Genomic DNA, 24,995 nt, shown 5'->3' with positions numbered 1-24,995 from the left:
TGGTTCAGAGCGGGTTTCCTTTGGAACAGCACACGGAGCAGTGTGGGCACTGACACTGCCCCCGTGGAGCTGCCCAGGGGCACCCACTTGCCCACCATAAATGCCCCTCAGGCCCGCTGTGGACCAGACAGCACCCTGGGTTTCGGGGACGTGAGGGACTCACACTGTCTCAGGGGAGCTTATCCTAAGTTCGTGGGGACACGAGACATGTTCAGGAGGCACACCGTTTCAAAATAAAACTGAGGTGTCCAAAGAGCTGATAGTGTTCTTTCTCTCTCTCTCTCTTTCTTTCTTTTTTTTTTTATTAAATTTATTTTTTATTTTTTTTATTTTTTACAGAGACAGAGAGTGAGTCAGAGAGAGGGATAAACAGGGACAGACAGACAGGAATGGAGAGAGATGAGAAGCATCAATCATTAGTTTTTCATTGCGCATTGCAACAGCTTAGTTGTTCATTGATTGCTTTCTCATATGTGCCTTGACCGCAGGCCTTCTGCAGACCGAGTAACCCCTTGCTGGAGCCAGCGACCTTGGGTTCAAGTTGGTGGGCTTTTGCTCAAACCAGATGAGCCTGCGTGCTCAAGCTGGTGACTTCAGGGTCTCGAACCTGGGTCCTCTGCATCCCAGTCCGATGCTCTATCCACTGTGCCACCGCCTGGTCAGGCTCTTTCTTTCTTTCTGAGAGGAAGGAAGAGAGAGAGAGAGAGAGAGAGAGAGAGAGAAACATCAAGTTGTTCCTGTATGTACCCTGACTGGGGGACTGAACTGGCAACTTCTGTGCTCTGGAATGAGGCTCCAATCAACCGTGCTATCTGGCCCGGGCTTAATTTTTTTATCGATTTTTAGAGGTAGAGAGAGGAAGAGAGAAAGAAGGGCGGAGGAAGGGGGGGGGGGAAGGGAAGCATTCATCTGTTGTTCTACTCAGCTGTGCACTCATTGGTTATGCCCTGACCAGGGATCAAACCCACAACCTTGTTTCGGGGTGATGCTCTTAATTGACTGAGCCAACCAGCCAGGGCCAAGGATTTTCATACTTAGGTCTGTAGCACTTGTTTGTTCAGCTCTTTATAATCTCCTTGTCACCATTGCCATTGGCCAAATCCGGTGGCCACAAGACAGTGGCCTGGGGCCTCTCTGTTCTGACTAAGCTGGCTTCCCAGGGGCCACTTTTCCCTGACCAGCATCACCTAACCGTCTCGGCCACCCTGCTGATGTCTGAACTTTTGCTTCTTCTCTGTCCCTTCTATCCGGGCCAGTGGCTCTCCAAGCCCTGGTCCTGGGAGGGTGGTGGGGTCCCTAAGAAAAGCCCTGGGTGAGCTGGAGGGGGGCCTGCAGCAGAGCTGAGGTGCCTCGAGGACCTGAGGGAGGCTCTGGGTTGCAGCAGAGGGGGGTCCGGGTTTTCAAGCTGCGAACGGAGACCAGGTGACTGCAGGGCTGCGAGGAGGTGGCCGCAGGAGCTCAGGCCAGAGCTCAGAGCAGCACGCTGGTCCCTTCCAGCGTGGGGGCCATGGCCAGCCGAGAAAGCCTCCTCCATGACTCTACCTCTGGACGTGCCGACGCTGCCCAGGGTGGGCCTCTGACCTTGCAGCCAGGCTGTAATAAAAAGTCTCTGTCCTCTCAGAAGGAGCCCCTCCCCCAGGCGGGGACACTCACCAGGTCCCTGCAGGACCCACAGCCTGGCTCTCTGCCGACGGCTTCCTGTCTTGTCCCTCATTGTCCACAGTGGCCACTCTGGGCCAGACAGGCCGAGACCACTGCTGCCCAGATGTGGCCCAGACTCAGTCCTGTATTTACCCAGCAATCACGTATCGAGCGCCTGCTGTCCCTGACCCTGTTCTGTCCCCAGGGCTGCCCATGAGGGAAGCACACAGGTGGGTAAGACAGCAGTTGCCCTGGAGTGTTCTAGATGCTGGGGTGGGATAGGGGGCCCAGTGCAGGGACCTTCTGAGGTAGACGAGACCAAGCGTGAGGAAGAGGCACCCCAGGACCTCCAGCAAAACTCCTGAAGGAGGGACGGGAGCCCAGCAAGCAACAAACTGTGGATTGGGAGAACTTTGGGCAAAGGGGTTGCTGCATGTGCAAAGGGGCTGAGGCGGCGGCTCAGCTGAGGATGTAGTGAGCATGGGGTGATTCACAGGCACTTCTGTGAGAATAAAGACCCCTACTGATATATCTGAAACTGTACCCTTGCAGGATCCTGTCTTGGAGAGGTGGGTGTCCTAGGACCTCCAGGTGGGACCCAGGGACCTCTCAGAGCAGAGGGGGGAGAGGTAGGGGAGCCAGGAGGGGTGGAAGGAGCTGGCTACTGCTCCCTCCCCCCACCCTCCTCTGCCTCCAGGAACTCCAGCCCCTTCCTGCCTGGTAGTTAAATGTCAGAAGATGCTTGGTGCGTGCACTGTGTGCTAGGCCCCCGCTCTGAGCCCGTGCAGGGGTAATGCCACCTCTGAGTAGTGTTACTAGCCCATCAGAAGTGGCTGTTGGTTCTGCTTCTCTGGAGAACTCTGTGTGTGTGTGTGTGTGTGTGTGTGTGTGTGTGTGTGTGTGTGTGTGTGTGTGTGTGACAGAGAGTGAGAGAGACAGAGAGAGGGACAGACAGACAGGAACGGAGAGATGAGAAGCATCATTAGTTTTTCTTTGCAACATCTTAGTTGTTCATTGATTGCTTTCTCATATGTGTCTTGACCGCGGGCCTTCAGCAGGCTGAGTAACCCCTTGCTCAAGCCAGCGACCTTGGGCTCAAGCTGGTGAGCTTTTGCTCAAACCAGATGAGCCCGCACTCAAGCTGGTGAGCTCGGGGGCTCGAACCTGGGTCCTCTGCATCCCAGTCCGATGCTCTGTCCACTGCGCCACCACCTGGTCAGGCTGGAGAACTCTGACTCATACAGGAGATAAACCTCCATGTTCTCAGACTTGGCCATGGATTCTGAGGCACCAAGAATAAGAGCAACACGTGAGGAAATAGATACTTGGACTTAATCAGCTTTAACAACTGTGCATCTAACAGACGCTGTCAGGAAAGCAAGAAGTCGAACCAAACATGGGGCCCGTGCAGGGCGCCCTCCCACGGCTCCCCTGGCCACACCGGGACCTCCTCACTGCACCGGGGCTCCACCCCGGGGCCCAGGAGAGCAGCCGGGGTCCCTTTCTTTTTGCACATGAAACCCAATCTTGTTTTAAGGGCAATGTACTTCCATTCAGCTTTCTCTGTTGCCTCTCCTCACTGAACTGGACACGTTTCTGCACTAGTGGGGTCTCGGTGCTGGATGGAGACAGCCGGACCCAATATTGGTGATAAGGTCCCGTTCGTTTGCAGAGCAGAGACCTGGTGCCCTGTTCGGGGGTAGACATTCCCTGGGCACCTGAGGCATGCCAAGGCCTGAGCTGTCTGGTCCCAGGAAACAGGGAAGAGCCCCCCCCCCCCAGAGAAGGGTCCTCCCAGGATGGGTCCACTCTCGGAGAGATGGGTCTGGGCGCGGATGATGGCACACGGTTGACCTGGGCAGGGTTGTGCACATGGCGTGGTGAGATCACCACAGGGACTGACATGGCTTCACCTGCCAAATCGGGGCACCGGGAGGTGGCATATGAACAAAGTCAGGGTGGGACTCTAGGTGCCAATCCAAAGGAGGGATGCCTCTCAAGGCACAAGGATGCCTGGGAGAGAGAGAGGGTCGTCCTACCCAGGGCAGGGTTGACAGGAGGCTGCCTTCTGTCTTTTTTTTTTTTTTTTTTTTGTATTTTTCTGAAGCTGGAAACAGGGAGAGACAGTCAGACAGACTCTCGCATGCGCCCGACCGGGATCCACCCGGCACGCCCACCAGGGGGCGACGCTCTGCCCACCAGGGGGCGATGCTCTGCCCCTCCGGGGCCTCGCTCTGTCGCGACCAGAGCCACTCTAGCGCCTGGGGCAGAGGCCAAGGAGCCATCCCCAGCGCCCGGGCCATCTTTGCTCCAATGGAGCCTTGGCTGCGGGAGGGGAAGAGAGAGACAGAGAGGAGGAGGGGGGGTGGAGAAGCAAATGGACGCCTCTCTTATGTGCCCTGGCCGGGAATCGAACCCTGGACTTGTGCACGCCAGGCCGACGCTCTACCACTGAGCCAACCGGCCAGGGCTGCCTTCTGTCTTGAAGGAGGGTGGAACGTGGGCTGCACTTCTGGGAGGGACAGGTGGGCTTGAGGGGCAGCCTGGGAAAGGCACACAGCGCCTTGTGGGTGGCGTCGTGGGGTTCAGGGGTAAGCCAGCAGGAAGGGGCCGGGGCCGGATTGTTACGGCCTGGTGTGGGCCGGGGCGCCAGGAGAGAGGCTGTGGCCAGGGGGAGTTAGACTCAGGGCAGCACCTGAACTTCAGGGGGCGGACAGGGGCTGGATAGAGGGTGATGAGACCAGAGGTCCGAGAGTCCTCCGGGAGGCAACACGGTAGTGGGGGGACAGCCCGGGGGACACAGTCGTGAAAAGTGTTCCCTGTCTGTGCAGAGTGTCCCCGAGATACTCATTCTTGAACCCTCTGGGACCCAGACAGGGCCCAGCCGTGGGGGCTCAGGAGACCCACGTGGTCGAAGTGCAGGTGGGGGGGGCAGGCCTTCCGTCCACAGCAGAGGCTGCCCTTTGCCCTGGTGGGACTGCGGCTCCGACTTCCGTTTGCGTTGGGGTAGGTGGTTTCAGGTCTTGTCCTCACAAGCCTCTAACGGTGTCGAGCTGAAACACAAAGGCAGTTTTCCCGTCTTCCAGGAGACGGATCTCAGTAGCCGCCTGGCGCTGACCGACCTGGTCCCAGCAGGACGTGATCGGGCATGGGTTTATGGTTATTTTATGGTCTCTCGCATGACCGTAAGGGTGATCACAACACGATACAGTCTGGTCAACGGTTTTCATCGCTCTCCTCTAACCTTATTCAAGATTCGATCACAGAGGTCAAGCCCACGCCCGCCCGAGCTGAGTGGGAGGCCGCAGCGGAGGTGTGGTCTGGGTCCACCCAGACAGCCTCGGGGCCTGAGGCCAGACTCGCCGTTTTGTGTCTTGAATGCAGCGGCCTCGTGGTCTACGCCGACGGACCCCTGAACTTGGACCGCAAGGTGGAAGACATGTCCGAGCTGTTCCGGCCCTTCCACACGCTGCTGCGGAAAATAAGGTGGGGGAGGGGGAGGGGGAGGGAGGGGGAGGGGGGAGAGGGAGAGGGGAGAGGGGAGAGGGAGAGGGAGGGCAGGGGAGGGGGAGGGAGGAGAGGGGGAGGGGGGAAGGAGGGAGGGGAAGGGAGGAGGGGGGAGGGGGAGGGGAGGGAGGGGGGAGGGGGAGGAGAGGAAGAGGGAGGGAGGAGGGGAGAGGGGGAGGGGAGGAGGGAGAGGGAGAGGGAGGGAGGGGGAGGGAGGGAGGAGGGGGGAGGGGGGAGGGGAGAGGGAGAGGGGGAGGGGGGAGGGGGGAGAGGGACGGAGGGAGAGGGAGGGAGGAGGGGAGAGGGGGGAGGGGGAGGGGAGAGGGAGGGAGAGGGGGAGGGGCGCTGAGGTGGGTGTTTCCCCCCAGCCCTCTCTCCTGCAGGGTTGGGGGGCAGTCACTAGTCCTCCCCTGCGCTGGCCAGTGGTGCTGGAGCATTGGCCTGGGTCTGAGTTGCGGGGTTATGACGTGGGAGCCCCTTCTGTAGCTCTGTACCTGTCTTTTCCCCTTGGGACCAGCTGTTTGTTCCTGGCCAGGAACATGGAGACCTGCAGCATACACGCCCTCGCTGGGGGCCCCGGGCTGGTCATCTGTGGTTTCTCGTGGCCCTGCGAGGACGGGGATGGGGTCCTGTTTTATAGGACAGGCTGTGAAGTGCGTGTCAGGGTGTATGGAGAGTCACAGGCTGGGAGGGCGGGCGGGGGGCTCTGGGAGGTGCCTTCTGCCGTGTGCTGCTTTTGTGGCAGTACTGAGTGTTCAGTGTGGGACTCGGAGCCCATGCTGGCCTGCGCTTCTCCCGGCAAGGAGCCGCCGCTCATGCCATTCCACCTTCTGGTCTCTGCTTCAATGCCCCTTCTTCCAGGAAGTCTCCCCAGAGCATTTCCTTTGTAGCAGTTGTCTGTCTTGTACTTCAGTCATCACTCCCTCGTATAAATATTTATTTTCTGCACCTTCCAACGCAACCCCTCCCCAGGGCAGGGGCCACGCCGGTCGATCTTCCTGTGCGTGCCCAGTGCCTGGCACACAGACAGACAGCGTTCAGTAATAACTGTCGAACAAACGGATGAAAGTCTATATGGAAACCAACACATGCTTTTTCACTCTTGAATGTTTTCATTAGGAGTGCATTGTTAGTTAATTAATTAATTGCATTGTTAATGCAGTTATGACATCCTTGAGGACCAGTGATTTCTTGTTTTCGGCAAGAGGTTTCAGAACCTTGTTGTTCAGAGGGGCAGGGCCCCCGCGGGAGCCCGGGCCTCGCTCTGCAGTGGAGGAAACGGTGTGTGCGGTTGCATTGCAAGCGATGACGCCGCATTGCTTTCCCCCCTAGTGCAGACAGTGCGGCGCCGTGTCCACTCGGCAGAGGCGGGTGGGGCCGCTGAGACCTTCACTTGCTTCTGTCTTGACCCTCGTAGGGATTTGCTGCAGACCCTGAGCGAGGACGAGCTGCACACGCTGGAACGGAACCTCTGCATCTCCCAGGACGTGGAGTTCCCCATCCGGGCAGAGGTGCCCGTGCTGCCCGCCCTCGTGCCCGCCTTCCCCGCCACACCCCTCCCCACCGAGGAGCTGCTCTCGGCCAAGGCCAAGAACCCGGAGGCGGAGCTGGCCTGCTCCATGCAGTACGACGACCAGGAGCTGGAGCAGCTCAACCGCATGGTGCACCGGGCTGGGGATGAGATGTCGTCCCTGCTGTCCCCGCCCAGCGCCAGCCAGTCCCCCGCACGCAGGCCGGGTGCCGAGAGCAGTCCCCGGGGCGAGGCCGGCCGGCTGCCGCGGCCCAGCAGCAGCGAGGAGGAGGAGGGGAGGGTGTTCTTCATGGATGACGTGGAGGGGGCAGCAGACACCTCGGACAGCCCGTCTCGGTGGGTGGGCAGCGCCCGTGCTGACCCCCAGGAGAGAGGGCAGGGCGGGGAGAGAGATGTTGGCATCCCCGCCACCTCGGAGGAAGAGGGAGACTTGATCAACAACAACAACAACGTCCAGGACCGGGACAACAAGATGTGGGCAGTGGGCCCCAACTCCTGCAGCTGCCTGGACTCCCAGCCGCACCTGGACAGCTGGGAGGGGACTGCGGACGGTGCCGAGACGGCCGAGATGATCGCCCACCGGACGGGCGGCATGAAGCTCTCAGCCACGGTCATCTTCAATCCCAAGTCAGCCACCTCGCTGGCCTGTGCCGTCTCTGCCTCGGAAGCCTCGGAAGCCCCGGCCGAGGGGACCGAGGGCGGCTCCCACAAACTCAGCACCGCGGCCACCCGCTGCCTCCTCAACTCCTGCGTGTGCTGCGGGGCCTGTGAGGGCGGCAGGGAGGACGCGGCCGAGAGCCTGCAGGACAAGTGCAACCCGGGGGGCGTCATCAGCACCTCCTCCATCGGCTCGTCCAAGGCCGGTGCCAAGGGGGGTGCTGAGAGACTGGAGGAGGCCCGGCCTGCCCTGGAGGCACCGCCTGGGGGCTCCCCGGCCCCCCTGCCCTCAGAAGACACCCCCAATAGGCAGGAGCCCAAAGCCCCTGCTTCCAACAAGTGCCTGGTGCTGACCTCAGGGCCCCCAGTGGACGCAGCAGACAAGCCTCAGGGAGGTGGCGGTGGCAGTCAGCGAGAGGAGCAGGAGCAGCGAGGTGACGGGCTGCCCTCGGAGGCCAGGGAGGGGAGCCAGCGCCCGCTGGGCCCCAGGTAAGAGCTTCTGGCCACTGGGTTCATCCTGTCTGACTGTGCACTTGGGCTGTGTCATGCTGGCTGATTCTCAGTGTCGATGGGCGGTGTGGGGCGTCAGGGCTGCAGGCGGTTGAACAGCGTATATTATTAGGCTCTCCTGGGCCCAGTGGCTGCATTCAGCTGAGAAGTGTCCCCTATGGGGCCCCTCACGTTACAGGTGACAGCGCAGTGCTGAGCCCTTGGGCCATCCTCTTTTGCCTCCGTGGCCGATTGTGGCCCTGGAGTGATCTGCGTGTGGGTGGGCAGTGGCGAGTGGGCGTGGCTGCCTCTGAGCCTGACCACCTGGCACCCAGCTGACCTTACGGCCACTCGGCTCCCATGGGCCGCAGTGAGCTTCACAGACCCCCGGCACTGGACGTGGAGCTCCTGGGGGCTACCTTGGATCCTGAGACCACCCTCAGGCAGAGTCTCCAGTCGTGCTTTGGGGCACAGCTCTCTCCTCCCCTCCTCCCCCTCCCCCTCCCCTGGGCGCTGCTGTCCTCTCCCCCCAGAGGCCTTGACCAGGAAAGGTGAGACCCTGGCACCTGTCCATCCCCTTGCTCCCGACACTGATGTATCCTGAACAAAGTGGTTGCAGCCCGTGCCAACCACGTGCCTGCTCCGTCCTTGACACTGTGCAGAGGAGGTGCAGGGTGCCACCTTGGTGGTTCTCACGGCTGAGCCTGGGCGGGTCCCAGGTGACCGGTGTATTTCACCATTGGTGGTCCTCTCCTCGGGACCCTGCCTTGCTCCCACCCTAGGCCTTGGCTGTGCCCAACGGGGCGGGGCGGGGGCGTGGGAAGGGGAAGGACAAGGCCCCCCCGCCAGGCGCCGTGGGAGCTGGGCACAGAGGGGCGGTCAGAGAGGTGGGACTAGAGGAGGGGTCTCTGGGTGCCGGGCTGCGGAGCCTCTGCCTCTTCTTCCAGCCTCATCTCTCAGCACATGTACGAGGAGCTGGCCAGGCGCCGGTGGGGGTCGGGGCCGTTCCTCCTCTCTCCTCCAATGCAGAGCTCCCCTGTTTGCAGCCTGGGCAATCCAGCCCGCCTGCCTGGCGGCGGCCGCCTATTCTGTATGGGGTCCGGTCCTGCAGTCACTCCTCCCTCCCCCTCCCCCAGCCCCCGGCCCCCATCAATCTACTTTCTGGCTCCTTGGATTGGGCTCTTCTGGATGTCTCATAGAAACAGAATTTTATACAACATGTGACCTTTTGTGTCTGGCTTCTTAGTGAGCACCGTGCTTTTCACGGCGCCCCCACAGTGTGGCCGCCACCCGCACGTCTTTCCTCTCCGTGGCCGAACCGCCCTCCACTGTGAGGCTGGAGCACGTCTTGTTCGTCCGTCAGTCTGTTGAGGCGGGCGTGTGTGCTGTTCCCGCCTTGGGGCCGTGATGAATGGCGCTGCTGGGAATGTTTGTACATATTTCTGTGCGGCCGTGTTTCCGTTTCTTCCGCGTTTACATCCATCCAGGAGTGGAATCGCTGGGTCCCGTGGTCTTAGGTTTTTGAGGCGTTCTCACCTGTGTCTCACAGCGGCTGCCGTCTGTATTCCCGTCGTCCGTTAGGAAGGTTCACTTGTCCCCATCCTCACCGACGCCTGTAACCCTGTAAGGCTTTTTTTTTTTAAAGTTTGGTTTAGGTCCATCCCACACACCTGCTGGTACTCCCTTGAAGTCACTCTGTCTCTGCAGTCAGGCCCCCCAAGTCCCCCCCACAGCAGGGTGCACCTGTTTCCTTCAGCACTGGACGTGCGGACGTGGCCTTGGCCCCGGACTTGGTTTACAATTACGGGAAGTGTGTGCATGGTTCCGTGCCAGGTCCGCAGAATGAGAGGTTACTGGAGGACTCTGTCCCTCCATCTCATTCTCCCTCTTCGCTGAGGTTAACAGCTTTAAAATGTTTATAGTTTCTCCTTCAGTTTTACAAAACAGAAGCGACGATGTGCACACACCCACATGCACAGTGGTCCCCTCTCCTGGTCTTTGGCAATGGCCCTCATCCTGGACACGCTCTTCTCCATCTTGCTTTCCTGACTTCGCCTGGAAGCCTCCCCTGCTAGTTTCTAGAGATCTCCCCACTGTCGCTTTTGGCCGTGGTGGGATCCCATGGTGTGGCTGGAGCAGTGTGCGCTCAGACCAGCTGCTGGCCTTGGGGTCGTTCCAGACTTTGCTCCTGCAAAGGGTGCCGCGTGGAGCGGCTTCATGCAGCTATCACGCCTGTGTCTGATCAGGCCACTGGTGAGATGCAAGCCCAGCTTCCTGAGCCACGTCCAGTGTGGGACGAATTTTTGTCCACAACCTACTGGACAGCTTTCTTCCTCTGGGGCTCCCGACTCAGTGGCCGAGTCCATTGGTAAGTGCATTGTTTTTCTGCAAGGCTGATAAGAAAACATCACAAATTCTACGACACGATCATGGATTTTAGTTTCTGACCTACACCCACTTTTTTTTTTCTGTTTGTTCAGGTGACAGCCAGTGGACACTGCTCTGTCTGGAACCCCTTGCTGCTTTCCTGATGTGTCCGGCGCAGGACACTGGTTGTTCAGGTGATGCCATCAGCTTCCCGGGCCTCGTCGGTGGAGCACAGACACTGAATTCGAGCTGAGAATAGAGAAGAGGAGTCCACTGTGGCCTCGAAAGACGTCCTCCAGGATGTCCAGACAGTGCAGAGCGTCTGAAGAAGGAAGGATGTGGCAGGTGGCCCGGTTACTAGGACAGACGCGTGTTCGGGTCAGCACCTTGGACAGAGGCGCCGGGACCCGCGCTGCGCTAGGCAGTTGGGAATCAGGTCAGCAGGTGGCGCTGTCCCACGTAGGGCACACAGGAGAGCGTTGCTCATTCACATCCCAGACTGGTTCCTGGGAGGCTCAGGGGGGACCCTCCTAGGAAAAGACGGGGCGCCCTACCTCACAGAGTCTGGTGGATTGCTGGGACGAAGGTGGAAAAGCAGCATTGATAACACAGGCACAGAAGACCAGCCACAAGCAGAAAGTGCACCAGAAATCAAACAGCCAGGTTCCTGGAGTCTGGTTGGTGTTGTCAGGTAACGTGTGTGGAGGCTTCACCGTGACAACAGCCAGTCTCCTGTGCGGTGCAGATGGTCCCCCCCGCGTCCCACTTGGCAGATGAAGAGACAGAGACCGGAAACGCTGATGTGTGCCTTAGCTCTGAGCGCCTGCAGCGTGAGCCCGTCTGCCCCGTGATGTGCTCACTTACCGTTCTCACGTGACGAGCTGTTGTCCTGACTTGACCCGGAGGCCCAGCCGTGCAGCGGGTGTGCAGCCTGGAGGAGGGCAGAGCGGGCCGCAGCCTGCACTCACGAGCCCCCGTCCTGTGCCTGAGCCAGACAGGACCAGCCTCACTCAGACCCGTGCGCCACACTTTCAGACGGAGCCCCGGTGCCCCGAAGGAGTTGTACGGGGGCTGTGACGGGGCCGCTTGCCCTGAGGACAGCTGGAGCATGCCTCCCAGTCGGGCAGAACGGAGCCCTCGGGTGGAGGGGCCGGGTACCTGGAGGAGGGGCCCGTCCTCTGCAGCACTTCCCTGGGCCTGACCTTCAAGCCACTGCCCACAGCCCGTTCCACCAGCGCCCCTGCTCAGGGACCTGGGCAGAGCAGTCAGAACCAAGGATTCTCAGCTTTTCTTTACTGCCTTCATCCTTATCTTTTCAGGGCTCACAGATTAGCCTTTTGGGGGGAAAGTTAGCACTTTTTTTTTTGTATTTTTCCAAAGTGAGAAGCAGGGGGTGAGGGAGGCAGTCAGACAGACTCCTGCATGCACCCGACCGGGATCCACCCGGCATGCCCACCAGGGGGTGATGCTCTGCCCATCTGGGGCGTCACTGTGTTGCAAGCAGAGCCATTCTAGCGCCTGAGGCAGAGGCCATGGAGCCATCCTCAGTGCCCGGGCCAACTTTGCTCCAATGGAGCCTTGGCTGCAGGAGGGGAAGAGAGAGACAGAGAGGAAGGAGAGGGGGGAGGGTGGAGAAGCAGATGGGCACTTCTCCTGAGTGCCCTGACCAGGAATCGAACCCTGGACTTCCGCACACCAGGCCGACGCTCTACCGCTGAGCCAGCCAGCCAGGGCAAAAGTTAGCACTTTTTAAAAGCTTGTTCCTGTGTAGACTCACCTCATTATCCGGAACCTTCTATACTTGAAGCCAGCTGAATGGATCACATCTAGAAAATGGAAATCTGTCTGTCTCCGGTGTGTCTGTCCTTTTCCTGGATCTTTTACTAACGTGTGTTTCCAAACTTCTGCCCCCTTGAAAAAATAACACTGACTCTCTTTTTTTTTTTTTCCTAATTATAACCTGGTCCCCATTCCTTGTGGAAACTTACAAAAAACATAAACAAGAGTAAATGAAGGAAATAAAACCAGCCCAAATCCTATGAGAAGTCTTATTATTTTCTTCACTGAATATTTTCTGGTCGCTTCTCCACGAAGCTCTTTGGGAACACGATCGTCATCGAGGGTTGCTCTCTCGTCAGGACGTAGGCTGACTTGTTCAGTACTTCCCCCTCTCCACGGTGACTGAGCCTGTGGTCACGCACCTCACGGCTCTGCGTTTTGGATCATTTCCTCAGAATCGATGCTTTCAGGGATAGAACGACCCCAGCAAAGCTCTGGTGTCTCCAGCCAACACCCGGCCACTCACTGTCAGGGCTTCCTCGGGGGCCTGTCCCCTGGCTGTGACCGCTCACCCGCCCTCTGGTTTTCCCGGCTGGAGAGCAGGCTGGTGGCTTGTGCTTCCCTGACTTCTGGTGCCCTGATCCTCTCCTGCTGCCCCAGAGACACCATCTAGCTCTCTGCCCTCTGGTCTCCCCGGCTGACCTGCAGGTGTCGTCCCTGAGGCAGGAGATAACACTCCTCATCTGCTCCCAGCCGGGGGCCTGTGCTTTCTGTCCTTCCATCCGCTGGGCGCCACCCCCACGCCACCCCACTGCCCTGCGGGTTCAGAGATGACCTCATCTCGAGGCCAGGCCATCTTGTCTTCTGAGACCGTCTCCGGCCATCGGAGAGGAGACTGTGGGGCTGATGGCCATCCTGGCAGGTGGGCAGGGTGACCCCCAGCTCTGACTTGGGGGGGGGCTCCCCGATTGTCATTTTGGACAGAATGGCAGGAATCTGGAAGGGCTATCCTTGGCACATACTTCTGAGCTTCTGTCCTAAATGGTGACATGTGCTCTGGCCATGTCTTCCTTCTAGAACATGCTGGAGGCAGAGAGTTGACTTTGGGGACAGCTCCTCTAGGGGAACTGCTGGCATTCGGCATGTCCTCTCCTGTTCGGGGAGCCCTGTGAGTGCAGTGGGAGGGTGGGCCCAGGGGCGCACGTGGACTGGATGCTCCGCCTGGGCCCATTCATCAACCTCCCTGAGCCTCTGTTTTGTCATCTGCAAAAAGGCCTCAAGTCCCCAACTCCCACGGCGCCTGGAAGAGGAGCTCAGTGCCCACGTGTGTCACTCCTTATCTCACCTCTTGTCTTACTCACCCTTATTACTTGTCCTCATTACTCACGATTGCTGTTTGACAGTTACTCAGCTACTGTTACTCGCTGTCATTACCACCATTGCTCAGGACCGTTACTCACTGTTACTACCACCATTGCTCAGGATCATTACTCACTGTTACTACCGCCATTGCTCAGGACCGTTACTCACTGTTACTACCACCATTGCTCAGGATCATTACTCACTGTTACTACCACCATTGCTCAAGACCGTTACTCACTGTTACTACCACCATTGCTCAGGACCGTTACTCACTGTTACTACCACCATTGCTCAGAATCATTATTCGCTGTTACTACTACCATTGCTCAGGACCGTTACTCACTGTTACTACCACTATTGCTCAGGATCATTACTCACTGTTACTACCACCATTGCTCAAGACCGTTACTGTTACTACCACCATTGCTCAGGACCGTTACTCACTGTTACTACCACCATTATTCAAGGTTGTCATTCGCTGCGTCCCTTGCCATCTAGCCGTCTCAGTCTTGACTTTACTTCCAAGGGCAGGGCTGGGTTCTTGCCCAAGCCCCTTGCCCATACCCGCCATGCAGCCTGGCTATGCACAGCAACTTATGTCCGTATCACCCGAGACTCCACAAGGGGCAGTGATAACCCCAGGGGGCCCAGTGAAGGGCCCACACACAGTAGGCACTGGGAGGGAGGGGACCTGAGAGGGGTGCTGACCTCCCCAGCAGGGTCTTGCCAGTGTCTGAAGTCTTTCTGATTAATTCACAGCTGTGTGTTGAGCTAGATAGAGCACGCCTAGCCTGGCCAGGGCAGTGGTGGCTGCCAGGTGACTACTGAGCTCTGGCACCCGGGACAGCTCCATTTGGGCCCTGCTCCTTCTGGGCTAGCTGCTCCCCCCACCCCGTGGTCCCACCTGGCTGGGCTTTCAAGGCTCCTTGTTCCAGATGCAGGTTCTCCCTGCAGCCTGACTGCCCCACCCCTCACCCTGCTGTCTGCCTTCAACACAGCCCACCACACCACCTGACCATCCCTGTCTCCCTCCCTCCAGAGTCCTAAGCTGCGGAGTGCTGGTGGGCCATGGGTCAGCTCCTGCAGTGAGAGCAATTGAGAGGCAGCCACCCTCCCAGGTGGTGACATTCCTGAGACCTGGACGGGTCGGAGGCGATCAGCCAGAGGTGGCAGGGCCAAGGTGGCAGCCAGAGCGGTGGGCACAGGAGGTGCACAGAAGAGTAGGCCAAGGGTTGGGAGCCCGGACAGCTTTGCAGGGCGGGGCGGACATGACGGCACTTTTCCGAGAGGAGGGCAAAGCGTCAAGACACAGTAACACCTGAGCACCGCAGCGATGCAGTTCAGTATGTTAATACTGTTTTAAATAAGTCATTACAGGCCCTGGCCGGTTGGCTCAGTGGTAGAGCGTCGGCCTGGCGTGCAGGAGTCCCGGGTTCAATTCCCGGCCAGGGCACACAGGAGAAGCGCCCATCTGCTTCTCCACCCCTCTCCCTCTCCTTCCTCTCTGTCTCTCTCTTCCCCTCCCGCAGCCAAGGCTCCACTGGAGCAAAGTTTGCCCGGGTGCTGAGGACGGCTCTGTGGCCTCTGCCTCAGGCGCTAGAATGGCTCTGATTGCTGCAGAGCGATACCCCAAGATGGGCAGAGCATCGCCCCCTGGTGGGCATGCCGGATGGATCCCGGTTGGGCGCATGCGGGAGTCTGTCTGACTGCCTCCCCGCTTCTCACTTCAAGAAAAAAAAAGTTGTCACACAACATGCCACAGCAGCGGAGAGTCCCAGTTCCTTCAGACCCTCACCGGCACTTGGTGAAGTCGCTTTTTCTGCCCTTCGCCATGGTAACGGCCTGACTGGTGCCCTGTCGGGCTTCACCATCTTCCCCCTGCGCTCATTGGCCACCTGCCCGTGCTCTTGGGTGAAGCATCTGTGCAGACCTTGCGCTTGTTTCCTTACTGAGTTCTGAGAGGCCTTGTTCCAGACACGAGTCCTTTCTCAGACACATACCGTCTGTGGCTTGCCCTCTCCTTCTCAGAATGTCTTTGGAGAGCAGAAGTTCTGAATTGTGATGAAGCCCAATTTATCAACTTCTTTTTTTCTTTTGAGGATGATGATTTTGGAATCGTATCTAAGAATTATTTTTATAACCCAGAGTCACAAAAAATTTTTTTCCCTTCCTGTTTTCTTCCAGAACTTTTATACTTTTCAGGGTTAACATGTAGTTCTATGATCCATTTCTAGTTAAAAATAACATAGAGCCTTACAATGCATGAACACATGAATATTCCTCTCCTTTTAGTTAGGTCTTTAATTATCCTTGGTCAAGTTATTCAGTTTATATTTGTAGAGGTCTTACCCATCTTTGGTCATATTTATCTCTATGAATTTTACATTTTTTTCAATGCTATTGTAATTGGTACTGTCTGGTAATTTAAATTTCTGATTGTTTATTGCTAGTATATAGAACGATCATTTATTTATTTTTATATTGATCTTATTTCCTGCAATCTAACTAAACTCACTTTATTAGTTATGGTAGTTTTTTTTGTTGTTGAAGATTTCCTTACATCAGTGAACAAACATATCATCTGTGAAGAAAGCCAGTTTTACTTCTTTCTAATTGGATGTCCTTTACTTCTTTGTCTTGATTTTTTGCACTGGCGAGGACTTCCAGGACAATATTGAATAGAAGCACTGACACAGGGTGTTTTTGCCTTGTTCCTGATCTCAGAGGGAAAAGCACTCAGTCGCTACCACGATGTGTGATGTTGGTGGCGGTTGGATTTTCACAGACACCTTTCTCAGGTTCAGGAATGTCTCTCCTCTTCCTAGTTTGGTGACTTATTTATCAAGAACAAATGTTAAATTCCCTCAAATACTTTTTTCTGTACCTTTTGGGATAATGAGACTGTTTTTTTGTTTTGTTTTGTTTTTAGTCTAGTCATGTGACCCGTTTCATTGATTGATAGTCAGATGTTGAGCCAGCCTTGCGTTCCTGGGATGACCCAGGTCATCTCTCTTTGGAGACCGTCGGCTTCGACTTGCTAACACTTTGTTAAGCGTGTTGCAGTTGATTGTGAGAACATTGGGCGGCATGTCTTTCTCAGGTGTGCTGATCAGAGAGCGGAACGCTGAGGTCCTAGAGTGTGTTGGGAACATTGCCATTTCTTCAGGGTTTGTGTAGAATTGGTATACCGTATATCTGCCTAAAACATTAGGTAGGATTATCCAGTGAAGCCGTCTGAGCCTGGAGTTCTCTATGTGAGAAGGTTTTTTTCTGCAGTATTGGTGGATTTACTAGCCGTAGTCTGTTCTGTTACCCACTTCTAACTCAGTGAGTGGAGGACTTTGTTTGCACGGTCCTCACTCCCTGGTCCACCCTCCCGACTTCCCCTCACACCTGCTGGGCCAGGGAGGTGCCTCTGCTCACCCTCCCGACTTCCCCTCACACCTGCTGGGCCAGGGGTGTGCCTTCCCCTCACACCTGCTGGGCCAGGGATGTGCCTCTGCTCACCCTCCCGACTTCCCCTCACACCTGCTGGGCCAGGGATGTGCCTCTGCTCACCCTCCCGACTTCTCCTCACACCTGCTGGGCCAGGGAGGTGCCTCTGCTCACCCTCCCGACTTCCCCTCACACCTGCTGGGCCAGGGGTGTGCCTCTGCTCACCCTCCCGACTTCCCCTCACACCTGCTGGGCCAGGGGTGTGCCTCTGCTCAGAACTCGGGGCTCCCTGCTTGTCTCCACCGCTGCCCCGTGGCTGGTTTACCTCAGCCCAGCCTGCACCCCAGTTTCTAGATGCTGTCTGCACTCTCCTTATTTGTTCCTCGGGTCACCACGCCCTCCCTCTCTGCCATGACGCCCCCTTTACACCGTAATACCGGTCCTACCACCACTGCCTGTGCTGAAGCCCATGGAAGCCTTAAGTTATGGCCTCCTGGAATCCATGCCTGTGTCTCCATTGTCATCCCTGCTCCACAGATTTGGAAACAGGCTCAGAACCCCAGGCTGAGATGACCCCTCCCACCTGTCTATCCCTTGTTTTGGGGGCCTCCTGCAGGACCTCTGCCCCCCCCCACACTGATTCACCCTCCAGGCTCATGTCCCCACACCAAGACCCTTAGGCTCCAGGATGTGACTTAGGGTCCTTAGTTGGGGAAACACAATCGTCCTACATCAAGTGGTTATGAGGGGTACCCAGACCTGGAAGGCACCTGGCCTCAGAGGACATCCTGGGGGTGAGAGAGGAGACCCATCGGGGCTCATGTCCAGCCTCTCACATGCTTGATTCTCTTCCCCCAATCCCTGTCCCACCACTGACCACCCCTCAGCCCGCTAATGGTGGCTGTCCAGCCCAGGGTCCCAGGCATGACGCAGCTGGCTGTCTCTGGGAGGGTCCACACCCCCAGCCCACTCATCATGTGTGAGCCACGGATACTCATAGCTGCAGGGGCCACCCTGCTGGGGTGGCTTCAAGGGAAGGAGGCAAGCAGAGTCCAGGCCACAGCGCTGTCCCCATCACCTCACAGGCTCCAGAGCAGGGCCACACACCTCTGGTCTTCCCTATCCACTTCCCACTCAGGTCCCTGCCTGGGGGCATCAGGGGACCCCACAGCCAGGGGGGGAAGCGGGGCTTTGAGCTGGAGTGGAGTGTGTTCGATAAGCAGCGATCGTCCTCGGAAGGCCAGGAGGGCAGTGGAGGGGCCATCTTCCTCCACCCCGTGGGACCGGGACACTTCTTGTCTGCATGGCCACTTCCCTGAAAGCAGAGCATTTCCTCGCGTTCTCACTGAGGCAAAAACAAGAGAATACGGTTTAAATTGCTGAGTGGGGTGCAGCGGAGGGAGGAGGGGACCAGGATGCTGTCCTCTGTCGAGTTCACCCGCTGCTTTGCGTCTCCAGCCATCCAGCCTTCTGTTCAGAGAGCTTTTTTAAAAGCAGCAACAGCTCAGAAAGCCTGCAAGATGTGACACAAAAATGGTAACACAAGTTCCTCTGCTCATGTGACAACTGCATCTATTTATAAAATGCATCTATGCACATGCTGTTGGCTTATCTGCATTTCCTAGTTTTTCTAGAGTGCGCACATATTGCAGCTGTGTTAGGATTACATAATATCGCACACCCGGGGGCCCTTTTCCAGAGCCGGGCTGTGTGCAGGACCCAGGGCCCAGCTGCGTCCCCAGAAGAACCGACCACAGCCCCAACCCCTCTCCACGGCTCTTCAGCTGAGAAGAGAGAGGCAGGAGCTGTGTCTGGCCTTCCGGGAGGAGCGGGGGGCACGTAGCGCTCAGGGTGAGGGCAGCGAGCCCCGCAGGAGGAGCCAGGGGCATTAGTGGCTGCTTTGGGAGCCATCAGTCTCCACTTGGTTACTCTGTTACAACATCTGCACAATTGTGTTGGTCAGCTGTGCTGCGTAACAAGTCACCACAGGACCCCCCATTGTCTCACGGTTTCCTGGGTCAGATGCCATGTGACATGGTAGGGTTCTCTGCCTGGAGTCCCCAGGAGGAACTCTGGGTGTCAGCCAGACTAGGTTCCCATCTGGAGCCATCCGCCTCTCTGTCAGCTGCCCTCTGATCGTGAAGCGACTGACACAGAGCCCACCAGGGGTGGAACCTTGTTTGATTATTTCCTGGGTCGGTATCAGCCCTCCTGGTCCCAGCCATTCCTCCCGTTGTCAGTTGTTCCCTCTGTGACCCGAGCCGTCTCCCACTGACACGGTGACTGCCTGAGGACCTGCTCTCAGGAGAGCAGGGCGTGTCCCCTCTCCCGCTCCTGGCCTGTGCTCCTCCCAGGGTGGATGCCGTCCCTTGTCCCTTGAACGCAGCACCAGGCATCGAAACCACAAACGAGAGACTGGAGAGCAAAGGAAGCAGGAGGTGCTGGTCTGTCCCAAAGAACTGAGCACAGCGGCTGCCCGGAGATGTTTGTGCTGATGCCCGCGGGCATCCTGGGCAGCAGGGCAGTGCCTCGCACTGTGTTAGAGTGCTGGGGCTGCTGGGGCAGGGGAACCCCAGGAACCGACCGTCTCGGTTCAGACTCTGGTGAGGCATGAGGAGTCCTAGGCAGGATGGTGGCCCTCGCCCCTCCACCCTCAGCCTCCCTTGCATGGCTCACTGTCCCTCACCTACATCTCACCTCTCTCACCATAGACATGGACCCACCGGGCACCTCTCAGCTCTGCCTTGGTAACGTGTGTGTGGCTCCCCCACTAACTGAGCTTTTGGGGGGCACACACAGGGTCTGATTCATCCCTGGGACCCTCCTCCAAACCTCACACTCAAGCCAGAGGAGCCCACGCTCAAGCCGGTGACCTCAGGGCTTGAACCTGGGACCTTAGTGTCCCAAGTCGACACTTTAAGTGCCACCACCTGTCAGGCCTGCATTTGTTTTTTGTTTTGTTTTAATTATTAAGGTCATCCTAATGGGTAGGGAATGATATTACATTGTCGTTTTGACTTATTTGCATTTTCCAAGTGACTAATGATGCTGAGCATCTTTTCTTGTGTTTTGACAATTTGTATATCTTCTCTGGAAAAATGTCTGTTCAAATCCACCGCCCATTCTTCAGTTGGGTTATTTGTCTTTTTTACGGTTGAGTTATGAGTTGTTTCTAGGCCCTGGCCAGATAGCTCATTGAGTTGAAGTGTTGTCTCAATACGCCGAGGTTGCAGGTTTGATCTCCGGCCAGGACAGATACAAGAAAATAACCAATGAATGCATGAATGAGTGGAACAACAAATCCACGTTTTTCTCTCTCTCTCTCTAAAAATCAATCAATAAATAAAAGACTCCTGAACCTGGCCGGGTGGTTCAGTGGATAGAGCATTGCCCCTGGCACGCCGAGGACACGGGCTCGATCCCCGGTCAGAGCACGTACGAGAAGCAACCAGTGAGTGTACAGCTAAATAGAATAGCTAAGTGGGGCAATGAAGTTGATGATTCTCTCGCTCTCTTTCAAATCGGTGGAAAAACTAAATAAAAAGAGTTCTTTCTATATTCCAGTTACTCCTACGCCCTTATCAGATACATGATTTGTAAAATTTTCTCCCATTCTGTGCGTTGTCTTTTGCTTTTCTTGATGGTGCCTTTTGGTTTTTTTTTGTTGTTGTTTTTTTTAATTTTTAATTTTATTTTTTTTATTCATTTTAGAGAGGAAAGGGAGAGACAGAGGAGAGACAGAAGGGGGGGAGGAGCTGGAAGCATCAACTCCCATATGTGCCTTGACCAGGCAAGCCCAGGGTTTCGAACCGGTGACCTCAGCATTTCCAGGTCAACGCTTTATCCACTGCGCCACCACAGGTCAGGCGATGGTGCCTTTTGAAGAACAGAAGTTTTTAATTTTGATGATGTGTCTGTTTTGTTTTGGGTTCCTGGGCATTTGGTGTCGTGTCTGAGAAACTGTTGCCTAATCCAAGGGCACAAAGACTTAAGTTTTCTTCCAAGAATTTTAGCTCTTGCATGTAGGTTTCTTTTTTTATTCATTTTGAGTCCATTTTTGTATGTGGTGTAAGGTAAGGGTCCAACTTCATTCCTTTGCCTGTGGTTACCCAGTTCTCCCAACACCATTTATTGAAAAGAGATTCTTTTTTCTTTTTTTTCTTTTTTTTTGTGTATTTTTCTGAAGTGAGAAGTGGGGAGGCAGACAGACTCCCGCATGTGATCCACCTGGCATGCCCACCAGAGGGCGATGCTCTGCCCATCGGGGCATTGCTCCATTGCAACCAGAGTCATTCTAGTGCCTGAGGCAGAGGCCATGGAGCTGTCGTAAGCACCCGGGCCAACTCTGCTCCAATGGAGCCTTGGCTGCAGGAGGGAAAGAGAGAGACTGAGAGGAAGGAGAGGGGGAGGGGTAGAGAAGTAGATGGGCGCTTCTCCTGTGTGCCCTGGCCGGGAATCAAACCCGGGACTTCTGCACGCCAGGCCGACGCTCTACCACGGAGCCAACCAGCCAGGGCCAGAGTATTCTCTTATTGAATGGTCTTGGCACCCTTGTTGGAAATCCAGTTGCCTGTAATGTATCAGTTCATTCCTGGACTCCTGATTCTGTTCCGTTGTGGTTTCTATGCTGTGCCTGTGCCATGGTCCTGATTGCTGTAGTTTCCTATTAAGTTGCAAGTCAGAAGTGTGAGTTCTCCAACTTTGTTTTTTTCTTTTGCAAGAATATTTTGGCTGTTCTGGATCCTTGCATGTCCCTATGAATTTTGGGATGAGTTTGTCAATTTCTGCCTGGGAATAGAAAAGGGTAGCTGATATCTTGATATGGATTGCACTGACCTTCTATACCAATTTGGGGAGTATTGTCATCTTAACGATATTGTCTTATGAACACAGGATCTCCTTCCATTGGCTTAGGAAATCTTTATTTCAGCGATGTTTTGCGGTTTTCAGTGTGTAACTCTTGCACTTTTTTGTTAAATTTATTCCAAGTATTTTAACCTTTTTGAGACCATTGTACATAGGATTGTTTCTTAATTTCATTTTTAGTTTGTTTACTGCTACCATATCTTGATATAATTGATTTTTAAAAACTAATAGCTTTAGACCTGTGGTGGCGCAGTGGATAAAGTGTCGACCTGGAAATACTGAGGTCGCCGGTTCGAAACCCTGGGCTTGCCTGGTCAAGGCACATATGAGAGTTGATGCTTCCAGCTCCTCCCCCCTTCTCTCTCTCTCTCTCTCTCTCTCTCTCCTCTCTCTCTCCTCTCTAAAAATAAATTAAAAAATAAAATAAAACTAATAGCTTTATTGATATATAGGGTGGGTTTACAGTTGTTCACGTGGAAAATAACACAATTAGTAAATAATAATATAAGAATCTATAAGAATCAACTCTGCCTCACATACGACTGTAAAGCTACTTTTGCCCCATCCTGTACAGTATATATACCATAAATTTCACTCCAGTGGTGTTTAGCATATATTCACTTGTTTTGTTTCGTTTTTGTTTTTTGGGAGAGGCAGGAAGAGAGAGAGAGAGCTGCTCCTGTATGTGCCCTGTTCGAGAATCAAACCGGCAACTCCGTGCTCTGGGATGGAGCTCCAGAGCTATCTGCCCAGAGCTTAACTTTTATTGATTTTTAGAGAAACAGAGAGCAAGGAAGAGAGAGGGGAGGGGGAAGGGAAGCATTTGTTGTTCCACTCAGTCGTGCATTTTTTGGTTGCTGCCTGTGTGTGCCCTAACCAGGGATCGAACCTTCAACCTTGTTGTTTCGGAGCAACACTCTTAACCGACAGACCTAACCAGCCGGAGCCAGCATGCGTTCACTCTTCACCTCCTGTATCAGTATTTTACGCCAAGCTGGTTCAGCCTCTTGACCACACAGACCTCAGTTTCTCTTCCTCCGTTCTCCCCTTGTCCTAACTCTTCTTTTCCCCACTTTTTGATTTTGGTAAAATAGATATAACATAAAATGTACTATTTATTCATTTTAAGTGTACAATTCAACGACATCATGCACATCCATAACACAGTGACCGCCACTGCCACTCAGTATCCAGAACTCTTTCATCTTTGAAAACTGAAACACTATCCCTCTTTAAATACCCTTCCCTGCGGACCACCATTCTACTTTTTGTCTATAGGGTTATGACCACTCTGAGTACCTCACACGAGTGGAGTCGTACAATATTTTTTCTTTGTGGACTGACTTATTTCACTCAGCCTGTTGTCCCCAAGGGTCATCCATGTTGTAACAGGTGTCAGAATTCTCTTCCTTTTTAAGGCTGAAGAAAATTCCATTGTCTGGAGGGACCACATTTTGTTTATTTATTCCTCTGTTGATGGGCACTTTGATTGCTCCCACCTTTTAAAAATAGATTGATTGATTTTAGACAGAGAGGAAGGGAGAGAGGCAGAGAGAAATAGCAGTTTGTTGTTCTACTTATTTATGCATTCATTGATTCATTCTTGTATGTGCCCTGATTGGGGATCGAACTGCCACTTTGTCGTATCTGAATGATGCTCCAACCAACTGAGCTGCCCAGCCAGGGCTACTCCACCTATTGGTCCTGGAATCAGGTCATTTTGTTCAACTTTATTTTGCTGCAACATTGAGTTGCCATGGAAAGTTAACTCTTGTTTATGTCGATTAGCCTATACAGTTGGTTCCGTGACACATTGTTTCACTTAAACTTGCAGAACCTATTGACAAGGTTAAGTGAAGGTTTACTACTGGATGAGTACAGTATTTTTTTAATATATATTTTCTCTTCACTGTTTTTTTTTTATTAATTTTAATGGGGTGACATTGATAAATCAGAGTATATATGTTCAGAGAAAACATCTCTAGGTTATTTTGACATTTGATTATGCTGCATTCCCATCACCCAAAGTCCAGTTGTCTTCCGTCACCTTCTAACTGGTTTTCTTTGTGCCCCTCCCCTCCCCCAACCCCCTCCTTCTCCTCCCTCCCCTCCCGGATAAGTACAGTTTTTGTTTGAGTGTCTGCTTTCAAATCTTTTGGGTGAAGCTGTCACAGAGACTGGGGGGTACTGAATGAAATGGAACCCCTGGACAGTGAAGACCCCATCCCCTTTCCTTACTCAGCTCCCCGCTCCCAAGCTGAGTCAGGGGCTTCCTGGTCAGAAACCCAGCAGCCAGCAGGGAAGAGCAGTAGGTCCCCTTAGGGTCCTAGCTGAGCCCTAAGTCCCCTTGGCTGGCACGCCCAGCCCCAACCCCAGCTTTGTGTTCCAGTGAAATATTAAGTACTCATACATGATCAGTCATTACACTATTCCACAATGACACTAGTGTTGGAGCGTGCCAATATAATGCACAATCACGCACCTCCCTACCCACCCCACCCTCCTGACTGAAGAAAGGAACCCCGCAGAGCTCGTGGCCTCTTGCGGCCCAGCCTCCCTCTGTGGTGACAGCTGGCCTTGTGGCCTTGGCGGGGGCGGGGGTGGGGGCTGAATTCTTGAGAACATCACATCTTTGTGCTTCTGAAATGACTTTGCACTTGGTCGATCAATGTGCCTGAGTCAGATGAGCAGCCTTGCGTCTCCCCGGTGTGTGTGGATGAAGGGGTCCCCGCACCCTGGGAGCCAGCCGCACTCCCATCTCCGACAGGTCCCCATCCTTGACCGGCTGGACCACATCGTTGGTTTTCTGTCCTTGCTGAAGCTTTGACTGGAAACATCCCATGTGCTGCGTGTGTGGCTGCGCAGGGTGGAGTGAGGCAGATACCCGGCCAGCCGCGATGGGTGGGCCACCCACCTGTTTGACTCTCCTGGAGCCAGAGGCTTATTCCAAAGTCGCGGGGGTGTTTACACCCCAACCCCACCCCAGCTCCTCCCTCTGAGGACCTTGCTTGGGGGAGGGCCACGCCTCCTGCCTGGAAAGAGCCCAGCGGGCTCCTCCCACCACCGAGATTGTTCAAGTGTTGCACGCAGCCAGCGCAACACTTTAACATCTATAAGGACTATTCTAGGTAGATAAAGGATTTCTCAGGCATGAAACTACAGTGAGAGCAGGAAATGAAAATGTCAAGGGGAAATTGAAAGAAGAAAAAAAAATGTAGGAAATTCCCCAGAAAGTAGAATCAAATGACAGAAATAGGAGATGGGAGGTAAACGGTTTAAGAATCGGGAATCAGTAGACACCCCTCCCCAGAGTTGGGCATGGGGGCACCCGACCTGTGACTGCTGATGGAGCTGCCAGGTA

The 24,995-nt window shown here is 55.0% G+C and overlaps 1 protein-coding gene across 6 annotated transcripts in view; it reads left to right on the top strand.

Annotated features, from left to right (window-relative positions):
• ZFYVE28 (zinc finger FYVE-type containing 28) overlaps positions 1–24,995 on the top strand; it is a 74,294-nt gene that overhangs the window by 40,754 nt on the left and 8,545 nt on the right. For 3 of the 6 annotated variants that reach the window (XM_066384770.1, XM_066384771.1, XM_066384772.1), the window contains exons 7-8: positions 5,026–5,127; positions 6,566–7,825. The exons of 1 other annotated variant lie outside the window; for it this stretch is intronic. In XM_066384770.1, coding sequence (XP_066240867.1) covers positions 5,026–5,127; positions 6,566–7,825 — 1,362 coding nt within the window. Of the gene's footprint in view, positions 1–5,025; positions 5,128–6,565; positions 7,826–8,024; positions 8,275–10,305; positions 12,215–24,995 lie in introns of those variants that run through there. 2 more of the 6 variants (XM_066384773.1, XM_066384774.1) reach the window with 2 other exon arrangements.

The sequence above is a fragment of the Saccopteryx leptura genome, chromosome 5 (assembly GCF_036850995.1).
Source record: "Saccopteryx leptura isolate mSacLep1 chromosome 5, mSacLep1_pri_phased_curated, whole genome shotgun sequence".
In the NCBI taxonomy this organism is placed as follows: domain Eukaryota; kingdom Metazoa; phylum Chordata; class Mammalia; order Chiroptera; family Emballonuridae; genus Saccopteryx; species Saccopteryx leptura.
Note: the sequence above shows the minus strand (reverse complement) of the source record. Positions and strands in the feature narration are given on the sequence as shown.